The sequence below is a fragment of the Eretmochelys imbricata genome, chromosome 3 (assembly GCF_965152235.1).
Source record: "Eretmochelys imbricata isolate rEreImb1 chromosome 3, rEreImb1.hap1, whole genome shotgun sequence".
NCBI lineage: Eukaryota > Metazoa > Chordata > Testudines > Cheloniidae > Eretmochelys > Eretmochelys imbricata.
The window spans coordinates 159810819-159822863 of NC_135574.1; the positions used below are offsets into that span (position 1 = coordinate 159810819).

The 12045-nt window shown below is 38.4% G+C and overlaps 2 protein-coding genes across 7 annotated transcripts in view; both read right to left on the reverse strand.

Annotated features, from left to right (window-relative positions):
• BROX (BRO1 domain and CAAX motif containing) overlaps positions 1-12045 on the reverse strand; it is a 493186-nt gene that overhangs the window by 276912 nt on the left and 204229 nt on the right. The gene's annotated exons all lie outside the window — the stretch shown is intronic.
• DISP1 (dispatched RND transporter family member 1) overlaps positions 1-12045 on the reverse strand; it is a 160371-nt gene that overhangs the window by 4209 nt on the left and 144117 nt on the right. For all 6 annotated transcript variants that reach the window (XM_077813711.1, XM_077813709.1, XM_077813712.1 and 3 more), the window contains 4 exons: positions 11690-11813; positions 10237-10364; positions 9691-9788; positions 6825-6922 (listed from right to left, as the gene is read on the reverse strand). In XM_077813711.1, the coding sequence (XP_077669837.1) occupies positions 6825-6922; positions 9691-9788; positions 10237-10364; positions 11690-11813 (448 nt within the window). The remainder of the gene's footprint in view (positions 1-6824; positions 6923-9690; positions 9789-10236; positions 10365-11689; positions 11814-12045) is intronic.

Below are 12045 nucleotides of genomic sequence, written 5' to 3' on the forward strand. Positions count from 1 at the left end.
CCATTCATAAATTCATCAAATTCCATCTTAAACCCGATTAGGTTGCCCACACTATTCCTATTGGAAGGCTGTTCCAGAACCTCACTCCAGAAGCCTTCTTCTAGTACTTCTGCCTGAAGATGAAGCAACTGAGGTGCTCTTTCCCTCTAATGTTCCCCAATGTTTTTTTTTAAACTAATCAGTTGCCCAGAAGGTTGGTTCCAATGTATTCCTCACCCCTCCTGAGACCACATAAAGATGATCCTAGAAACTATAGGGACTTCTCCTGGCACTGTAGCACAAGCGGATGGGACAGCTCCAGGATAAGAAGCTATGTAACCTAAGCTCCCTTCTACAGCCCACTTTGTACATGAGTTTTGCCTTTCTGCACCTGGCTGACTTTTCCTCTGAATGACTCAAGCCTTGTCTGCCTATGAAATTATACCCATTTAACTACTTAGATTGAGAAACTGATTTAGTAAAATCAGTTAAATTAGCTTCCTCAGTGTAGAAACTCTTATGTCAGTTTAAGAAGTGCCTCATACTGATTTAACTTAAACTGGTAAGGAACTGACTTAAGTTAAATCAATATGAAGAACTCTTCAACCAAAGTAAGAGTGTCCAAAAAGAGGGTTGTACTGATTTAAATACATCAGTTTCTTACTTAATATAGTTAAATCAGTAAAATTTTCCCAAGTAGACAAAGCCTAAAAGCTAAATAAGGGCTTGACGAATTTAAGACTCCCAGATTCCATGCACATGCTGCTAGTCCAAACTCCTGGCTTGGAAAGAACAATGAATTGGAACCAATCTTCCAAACACTCCAGAATGGGCATAACTTCATTCACTGGGACCATTCAAGTGAGTGACGTTACACATGTGCCTACATGTTTACAGGACTGGGCCCTGAAACCTTTATCCATGCAGATTTCAGATCAGCTAAATATAAGACATACTACTTCTTATTTATTACACTAGGTTATCATCAGTGATCACTTGTAGCACAGACAAAACCCACAATTTGAGGATTGTCATGATGGGATAGCTCAGTGGTTTGAGCATTGGTCTGCTAAACCCAGGGTTGTGAGTTCAATCTTGAGGGGGCCATTTAGGGATGTGGGCCAAAAATTGGGGATTGGTCCTGCTTTAAGCAGGGGGTTGGACTAGATGACCTCCTGAGGTCCCTTCCAACCCTGATATTCTATGACTGTCAAACAATTCCTGAACGAGAATGACCTGACATTCCATAAAAACAGGATAATTCACATTTGATTGTTTCCAGATAAATATACTCAAACATGCAAACTCAGGGAAAAATGAACAACCTAATAAATAAAAGGAAGCACTGGAATAGCATATCTGTATTTTTCATGGCCCATCTCCAGATTTATCCTATGAGGATGTAACATGCAAGCTCTGGGTCAGCCAAGCCAACTGGGAGGAAAGGATTGCATTGTCCTCTCTACATAGTCAGGTTCAAGATGGGACAATGAAGCTTATATGTTATTCTTCAATACTCGCTGCAAGCTATAAACGCTGGTAAAGTAACTGTTGCCAAAGATCAAGTAACACAAACTGGCAGCTGAAACTTGGAAAGAAAAAACAAAATTTAGCCTGGAATAACTTTTAAAAGCACTATGCAAAAACATTATTTACAAAACATTAGCATTGCAGGATTAGGCCCTACTTTGTTGGCTAATCAAAAGATATTGCCAAGGTTAGTTGGTACTTGCCAGACCAGCTGTGTCACTGGCAACATCTCCATTTGTTACTGGGATATTTAAAGAAGTGAAGCTGTGCATTCTGCATGTCTACTACCTACAAGGGCACGTCAGCTTGGCAAATGGATCTGCCTGGTGATGTAGGCTTGTGCTCCTATATTTGGAATCTTTGAAGTTTATGAAAAATAGAAGCATACAGATAGTAAGGAAAGCTTCCTGTAATTGATGTGGGAAGGAAAGGACTTCTCTAATTCTAGTTAAAAATTAGGGGCCTGATCCTGTAGCCAGTCTGCATGTGGAATTTTCATTGAAGTTTATGGGAATGCCACGTGCTGAGCAGTTGCAGGACGGCGCCCTAAGTATTAGTAAACCAGATGGTTAAAGTTGTTATTTTTCCCAAGATAGTTTCTGTGTTTAAATGCTAAGCAGCTGCAAATACGATTTTAGAGATCCCTTCTTCTATTGATGTGCAGGGGATTTATACAGATAGCTCATATTATTGCAAATAATAGTTTGGCACAGAAATCCTACATATCAAGAGTAAAATATATGAAACCTTAAGTTGGCACTTCAACTTAACTTGCAAAATTCCAGAATATGTACTGCCTAGTTTTGCTACCATTGAATTTAATGAAAGTTTTGCCACTGATTTCAATGAAAGCAGAACTGGCACCCTTAATCAGGCATGAATTTAATAAGTGAACTATAGCCAACAGAAGAGAGAGTCTAACAAAGACTAAAGGTCAAAAAGCACACCAATTTCTTGAGACTAGTTACAGCGCAAGTCAGCATCCACTCCAGGAGGTCAAATACCAGCAAAAGAACATAGCAATTGAAAGCAGGGTACATCTAAGCACCTCATGAGATCCAGGAGGTGCTCGAAAAGGAGTAACATTTCTATATGGCTTAAGCAATAGCACGAGCCATTTAGAAGCAATTTTGTTATGAAAACAAGTTTTCGTCCAGATTGTCTAAGCAACTGGCATCTGGTTTAACTAATTTTTAATTAAAAGTACTGTGCATATAGACAGGTAAAAATTACAACATTCGTTCTTATCAAATTGTAAATCCAACTAACTAGCTAGCTACACCACCACCTTGCTACATGCAATTGTGCTCTCCAGCTCACTGCTTGATGATTGAATGCTTAACTACAAATCGAGGTTACAAGAAAAAGATCTCTTGTCCAAAACGTTTGATCTGCTACAAATATCCTATATAAAATATCTACAGACACTGCTAAAGCTTCCATGATCCTAGTACTTAAGTGGTGGTTTGTTTGTTTTTTAAGGGAGAGATGTTTTTCATGGCTTACTATATGGTGCTTTTTCTTCAAAGTAGCCTCCTCTTATTCTCCCTTGAGAAGGGTTCACTACTCTTTGGCAATCAGGACTTTTAAAAAAGTAGTATTTGATATAATAAATTCTAAAATTTCAAGGTATATTGACGATAAAAAGGTAACTTTCTCAGTAACAATACAAGCTCCACAAAATTATCCTTCAGATGAAGCAAGCTGTCTTCATTTAGTTATCCAAAAATATGTTTCCTTTTAATTTATGACACAAATATGCTGTGCCCTGAACTGGACAATGATGAGTGGCATTTATTTGAAACAGCTGTCTATGTGGACGTTCACAGACTAGCACTTAGATCGCATTTAGAATTAGTCCTTTATGCTTAAGTGTCACATACAAATAAAATATAACTTCACATCTTAACTTCCAAGTCACTGCTATGACTCCAGAAATCCTCAAAAATTGGGAGTGACTATAGGAAACCACTGTCTTCTTTCAGAGTAGCAGCCGTGTTAGTCTGTATCTGCAAAAAGAACAGGAGTACTTGTGGCACCTTAGAGACTAACAAATTTATTTGAGCATAAGCTTTTGTGAGCTACAGCTCACTTCATCGGATGCATGCAATGGAAAATACAGTGGGGAGATTTTATATACACAGAGAACATGAAACAATGGGTGTTACCATACATACTGTAACGAGCGTGATCAGGTAAGGTAAGCTATTATCAGCAGGAGAGAAAAAACCTTTTGTAGCGATTGAGACACCACTGACTTCCTGAGGAAACTACAATCCATCGGTGATCTTCCTGAAAACACCATCCTAGCCATTATGTATGTAGAAGCTCTCTATACCAATATTCCACACAAAGATGGACTACAAGACATCAGGAACAGTATCCCCGGTAACGTCACGGCAAACCTGGTGGCTGAACTTTGTGACTTTGTCCTCACCCATAAGTATTTCACATTTGGGGACAATATATACCTTCAAATAAGCGGCACTGCTGTGGGTACCCGCATGGCCCCACAGTATGCCAACATTTTTATGGCTGACTTAGAACAACGCTTCCTCAGCTGTCGTCCCCTAACGCTCCTACTCTACTTGCATTACATTGATGACATCTTCATCATCTGGACCCATGGAAAAGAAGCCCTTGAGGAATTCCACCATGATTTCAACAGTTTCCATCCCACCATCAACCTCAGCCTGGACCAGTCCACACAAGAGATCCACTTCCTGGACACTACAGTGCTAATAAGCGATGGTCACATAAACACCACCCTATACCAGAAACCTACTGACCGCTATACTTACCTACATGCCTCCAGCTTTCATCCAGACCACACCACATGATCCATCGTCTATAGCCAACCTCTACGATACAACCGCATTTGCTCCAACCCCTCAGACAGAGACAAACACCTACAAGATCTCTATCAAGTGTTCTTACAACTACAATACCCACCTGCTGAAGTGAAGAAACAGATTGACAGAGCCAGAAGAGTACCCAGAAGTTACCTACTACAGGACAGGCCCAACAAAGAAAATAAACAGAATGCCACTAGCAGTCACCTTCAGCCCCCAACTAAAACCTCTCCAGCGCATCATCAAGGATCTACAACCTATCCTGAAGGACGACCCATCACTCTCACAGATCTTGGGAGATAGGCCAGTCCTTGCTTACAGACAGCCCCCCAACCTGAAGCAAATACCCACCAGCAACCACACAACAAAAACACTAACCTAGGAACCTACCCTTGCAACAAAGCCCATTGCCAACTGTGCCCACATATCTATTCAGGGGACACCATCATAGGGCCTAATCACATCAGCCACACTATCAGAGGCTCGTTCACCTGCACATCTACCAATGTGATATATGCCATCATGTGCCAGCAATGCCCCTCTGCCATGCACATTGGCCAAACTGGACAGTCTCTACGTAAAAGAATAAATGGACACAAATCAGACATCAAGAATTATAACATTCAAAAACCAGTCAGAGAACACCTCAATCTCTCTGGTCACTCGATTACAGACCTAAAGGTCGCAATTCTTCAACAAAAAACTTCAAAAGCAGACTCCAACGAGAGACGGCTGAATTGGAATTAATTTGCAAACTGGACATCATTACATTAGGCTTGAATAAAGACTGGGAGTGGTTGTGTCATTACACAAAGTAAAACTATTACCCCATGTTTATTTCCCCCTCCTACTGTTCCTCATACAGTTCTTGTCAACCGCTGGAAATGGCCCACCTTGATTATCACTACAAAAGTGTTTTGGTTTTTTTCCCCCCTTTTCTTTCTCTCTCTCTCTCTCTCTCCTGCTGGTAATAGCTCACCTTACCTGATCACTCTCGTTACAGTGTGTATGGTAACACCCATTGTTTCATGTTCTCTGTGTATATAAAATCTCCCCACTGTATTTTCCACTGAATGCCTCTGATGAAGTGAGCTGTAGCTCACGAAAGCTTATGCTCAGATAAATTTGTTAGTCTCTAAGGTGCCACAAGTCCTCCTTTTCTTTTCACTGTCTTCTTGATTTTGTTAATCTAAATTTCAGTGAGATTCATTTCTTGACACTACTGGTTGTAACATATTTCACTGCTTATATTGGGAAACTCAGAATCCTAGGCAAGCAAATATCAGCTAAAAAAAAGGGGAGGAAATTGGCTGTGTTAAGGTGACTGCCTGACAATACTGAAAAATCAATCCTTGATCAAATATCACAATCTAAAAAAACATTTCTGGTTAAATGCTTATGGCATATTTGTTAGGTTAACTGCTGATGGGAATTTTATTTGGTGGTGGGAAAGATAATGGGCCTCTACCCAGGAAATCAATTGATCATTACTAAGATAAAATGAAAAATATATGGCCTAAGTTGTTTTCTACACCAGGTCTCTGAGTTTATGAAAAGTTACAGTCGCATTGCAATTTAAAGCACAGTGTTTTCAGCGAATGAGACGCTTATACTTTTCAGATGTATATTCAAATACATTATGCCTTTTAGTTCAGAATGGACTTTGTAACTGTCAGTTAACGTCCATTATTAGTTGAAACCAGACACCAGTCTCAACTATGTGCACAGTTAACTTCTAACACATGCAAGAGCAACTATTAAATTCCCTTAGGCTGGCTCTTGCCTATATCATTTTGACTCTTTACGGGATGAGAGCAAGGCCCTATCGACACTGAACATGGAAAAAATATCTACTAGTCCGGGTTGACAGGGACAAAGTGTCTTCTTTCATTCTCTCACGTTCTAAGGTGGAAGCAAATTTTTATTTCAGAACTATACAATCTGGCCTGCATTACTTTTGCTGTTTGCCTAGAAACTGTATTTATGTCCCTTTGATGTCTCTGATGCCAAGCTATTCTTTTTTGAGTTCATAGGGCGAAGTGACCCACTGACAGCAAGAGATGTATACAGAACATAAAGATGCAGACAGACTGTCTTAAGGGAAATAAAAGTAAGGGACAAAGAAATGAAATCCTTGCCTTCTTTGGGAAACAAAAAGGTTGGTGTAGGATTATGAAAGGAAATACATTGCAAAAGAATAAAATATACTCTTCAGTACAGAAAGTGTTGAAGCACAGAAATAGGCTTTATCTTTAGTGAAGATCACTTGAGGTGCACAAACAGAAATTCTGATCTGTAATCTGGCAAAATTGTTTTTGAACTAGTGCCTGCCTGCGGATTGCTTACTGTGCAACAAGAAAACAACTTGAAATGCTTTCATCTAGTGGTTAGATATAAGGCACAAGGAGTTTCAAATACATATTTTCATCTGGATTAAGCAGAGTAAAGGTTTTCTTTACTTACCCTCAAATTATCTACATTGCACATTGATTTAATTGCATGCAAGTTCCACAAGTTCTCTCCTTCTGTGGAAGTAAACACCACTCGTGAGTATCGATCACCTGGAAATATAGTAAGAAAGTTTATGAATTTCTCAGGTATGTCTGATATCAGAGACTAAAACAGATTCCCATCATTCAAAAAGTAGATAAAAATTATTTTAACTGTACGTCTTCAGAATATTTGTCTGAAGGTGGGAAACTACCTTTTTCAAGAGAGGAGATGATCTCTTTATCTGAAAGACCTGAGTCCTGTAAGAGCTTCAATCTCCCTCAACATCTTAAAGCTGAAAGAATTCTCTAAACTTCAGTCTCCTATTTTATTCAATTTTATACAGTTCAGAAATCCTAAAAATGTCTAGCCATGCTTATTGTCTGCCCTCTCAGATCTGACAAGTAAGAAGGAAAAGTCTCAGCAGCAAACTATTATAGGTCTATCTTAATTCACAGCATATTGGTAGTGGATACATGATATAATCAGAGGCTGCCTTAGTAAAATAATACACTTGGGGATATCATTAATAATTACAAGGACATTTATAAAATGATTTCTTTGCTTTAGAGGCTGGTGACTTCAGTTGAAGTTTCTGGAAAGTCCTTGGGCCTTTTTTTATTAAAAAAAAAAAATCTGTATTCTGGAAGTTATATACGTCTAATGAACACAAATTCCATTGTAAAAGAAGCTTAATTTATCAGTTTAAAATATTGAGTTACTGAAAGCTGTTTCAAATAAAAGTAAGAGGGAGTAATGTCTTAGTGGCTACCAGAACTTTATGCTTAGCTAACCAGGAATGCATATTACACACACACCAATCTTAAGTACCTTGGAGTACAATATGGTACTTTGGGCTTCATATTGCCTGATTTTGTGTAATTTAGGGACAGACATAGAAGAAGTCCAATAATTCTCATATCTTGGAAACACTGTAAGTACAACAGGTAGAACAGATGAAGATCCTAAAGCCAGAATAGCGGAAGCCAGACATGCCTTTGTAACTCTAAAGAAGATCTCAAGAAACAAAACTCTTGCCTTCCAAATTAAAATTTGAACATTTAACATCTTTGTAAAGTCAGTCTTACTATATGGCACTGAAACTTGTAGACTTAGTAAGGTCTTAATAACTAATAAGTTTTTCATAAACAACTGCTTTGGACAAATCCTCAGTATGAGATGGCCAAAAAACAAAAATCACAAATGAACTCTGGAGGAGGATGCAACAGAACCCTACAGGAGAGGAAATTACAGAATTAAAATGGAGATGACTAGGACATACATGGAGGAAAGACTCAAATAACACAACAAGTCTGGCATTGGACTGGAACTCCCTGGGCAAGAGGTGATGAGATAGGCCCAGGATAACATGGCAGTGCAAAACAGAAGCAGAACTGAAAGCTATCTAAATGACATGGCAAGAAGTTAAGAGGAAGAGAACATCAAAGATGGAAGGCAGCGGTGAAGGCTCTATGTTCTGCCTAGTTTTGTAGTAGAACTTTAAAACATGCACTATTATGAAAAATGATTTCAATAGCCATCATCAGATTAAAAATCCTATTTTAAAAAAAGAAAATAGCCAGATCTTCTCCTACTGTCAATGAGTAGAGGAGACCAAAAAACCCAGCATAAGGTGCACAAAGCAGAATTGTCACAGAAGATGGGACAGGCTTTTCTAAATGCCTTAGGAATAGTGAGCCACAGCCTCCCAAATTCTGCTGATCCTAAAGGCACACAGGGAGAGAAGTCAAGGAACAAAGAAGGCAAAGGGGTCCAAGATGAGAGAGCTACCATCTTGCCATTGCCTGAATCCCCGGGGATGGTGTAAATGCTGTCATGGATGGGACTACAGGAGTTAATGCTGCTTCAAGCAGTATTAACTTTCACATGGATTTCAAGATAGATCCTCCCACATTTGCTCTTGCTCAGGAGAGATCTGCTTTGTCTCAATTATCTCCACTCATGAAAAGAGAAAGGATGATCTGGGCCAAATTTTCTTACCTTTGTTAGAAGACAGACCTTATAGTGTTAAAAAAAGAATTTTATAAAATCTACTTTGGTATTCACTTTTTGCCTCTCTCTCAGCTTAGACAATAGAAACAAATTAGTCACTTTCTAGTCAATTTCACATTCATGTTCTCATGCATTGTTATTAACATTTATACTGCAGTAGGCCCCAGAAGGCCCAGATCAAGACTGGGGCCCATGGGTAAGTACTGTACACACACATACCAAGACATGGTTCCTGTCCAAAAAGTGCTTACTAACACAATGCTGAAATATGTGGCTGGTTAAATATGAAGAGGAATGTTTATTTGTTTTAAATAGCCTTCCCCCTGTATATTTTAAATTTCATGGAAATGTTTCCACTGGTCTTACGTTTTATAAAATCTAAATTTTGGGCCAGATTTGACATCACAGATGTCCTTTAAAAATAGTGTTGCTAGAAGAATATACAAGGAAAAGTGAATTTCTGTTTTTAGATTTAAGCTGAAGTACAGATAATGCACTACTAATGTATTTAATGTATGTTAAGTGCTACTTCTGTACTAATTATGTTAAGGTACTAACAATTAGGATTGTCAACAACTAAGACCAAATCCAAAACCCTTTAAAGAAATGCTCTATAAGAAAAGGTGAGGTGCAGTGCTTGGTGGAAATGGCTAATGAAGTTTAAAATGTGATTTCATCTAAATTTCTCAGAGCCTTATGCAAAGAGGAAAAAGGTGCATATCATAAATATAGGGAGCGAGACTTTTTTTCTAATAGTGAGACATTTCCTGTGAATATTCAATATTCCCACAATATTCAGATTTACTATTAACACCATTCCACTCACTTGGAATATCGCAGAAAAAGCTGTCTTTGTGGAAATTCCAATCTGCTTGCCTTTTCTCTCTCTCATAGTGATCATCTGACCATCTGTCATCCTGATGACTAAAATGGAGGAAACATTTTTATCTTATTTGAACACAGAATATAAGATTCTTAAAAGGAGTTTCCTAACTACTTACACATTTTACTAGCTTTGGCCAGAGAAAATAGATGTAAGTGCTCATATGACTTCAACATTCAATAACTCAGATATTCATGACACTTTTATCCTACTAGGGACCTTAAAGCATATTATCTTTATCTTAACACTTCTTGTAGTTCAAAGTGGAAAACACAAGACATTTTAAATGGTTACACTATGTGGTAGGGTAAGTTTTATCAAACCCTCTCTTCAGCCTACATGAGGCCTAAGGAATATAAGGGGGGCGGGGGGATTGTCTGATCCAATGTCCCTTCAAGTCCATGGGAGTGTACTCATTGACTTCAGGAGGCATTGGAGCAGGCTCTATTTCAGCAAGCTGACACAATAACATGATTAAAACTTTCTTACCTTTTAGCCTGTTCATCTGCATATTTAAAAGGATAATTTGCCAATGTTGCTTTGTACCCTGTGTTTTTCACCATATTATTCCATGTGACCAATCTCTGGCCTATTGCAGTCCCTCTTGGCTCGAAACCCTAAGGCAGAACATTACAGAATTTTATTAGTACATTTCATTCCATTGCTTTAAAAGAAGAATGGAAAACATGAACATCAAAGTGACGGACAGCTATAATTAGAAAGTTCAGTTACTCCAGACATCTAGTTTAGAGGTGGATTGCTTTATAACAGGATGTTTTGACACAATAATGACCAATTGCATAGGACTTACAGGGTGGTTATAAATTCTGATGTATATTACACACCTTCAGTAAGAAACAGTGATTGTCAATACTGCCTAACCAATCAGTAAACTGGCTCTTAGTATTTTTAGCAGATAAATGGATTGAGCTAACTTATCTCAATTACAGAATATTTTGTAGCTTGAGTAATTATCTCTGTTGGTTATCTCTGCATGTCTCTTGTCTTTTCTCCATCCCCAGAAGAATAACTCAAAGCCTTAGAACCATTTAAAAGAAAACATTTTTCTTGACTAATGCAATTTAAAGGACTGCTGACTGTTTCAAGAAATACTAGTTTACTATATTCCATTTTTTCTGTGCAGCGGAACATTATTATAGTAGCAATATAACAACAGTAACTTTGTAGTACTTTAGGATAGTCAAGTAAAACTCTTTCCATGAGAGTTCTAAATCCATGGTTGAGCTGGTTCAGAACAAATAAGAACTGACCCCAGTGTTTATCAGACTCAGATAAAGATTCCTTTTAGACCTTCAATATGGATAGGACTCCATCACTCAAAGGTTCTTAGGTTCCCTCTTCCTTTAACAGATCCTGGCACCCCAATCCGAAACCTAATTTAGAATGTATGATCTCCAGGACAGAGAACCTGTCTTCTGTGACTATGTTCTAATGTGTGGGGCAAATTCACAACAATATTAAATGCATAGTAATTCATTTGTTGGACATGTATAAGCTTTGGATAGTTGTCTGCTGGGTACTGGAATTCAAATCTAGGGGGTAACAGACTCTGATGTGCAACCACCTCTTTGTATCCCACTTCACTCTTCTGGTGTCATGATCTGCTAGAAGAAATACCAGGAACTGTAAGATCTACTATGCTCTTCCATAGGATTCATTAGATAAGGCTCACTACATTTGTTAGCAGCTTCTCAGCCCTTGTGAAAATATCATTGGGTCTGGACTGCAAAGTTCATACCCAAATGTCCTAAAAGCTCACGTGTGCTCAGATTTGGGGTTTTGGTTTGGGCACATCTGTATTGGAAAGCAATGTAACAAGCTCTCCAAACACTACTTACATTACCTGTTTACCATTATTGTTGGGGAAAAGAGTACAGCCGAGAAAATTATCTGACAGTACAGGAAACTGTTGCTAACTTACCAGCAGAGGATCAGAGAAGTCTGGAAGATCTGGAACTAATATGCCAACCAATGCACACACCACTATTAACACAGTACACATGCCTAGAACCACCACAGGCCAGTCAGCTATCAGGGCTGCATAACTATAAGGAAAGAAAAAAAAAATCTTAGCAAGGAAAGAGGAATTTGAAAACAAAAGAAGACAAGAACAGAATTATTTCACACCTCTCTCTTTATGGAATAAGACCCATCTAAAGCATGGTACAATTTTTTTATTGCACTTAAATGAGATTAAACTGGATCTCACGTAGATACCAGGCAAAGGTCTGAAGCCTCCATTTTCATTTTTTTTCAAATTGAAGTGAGAAACAGACC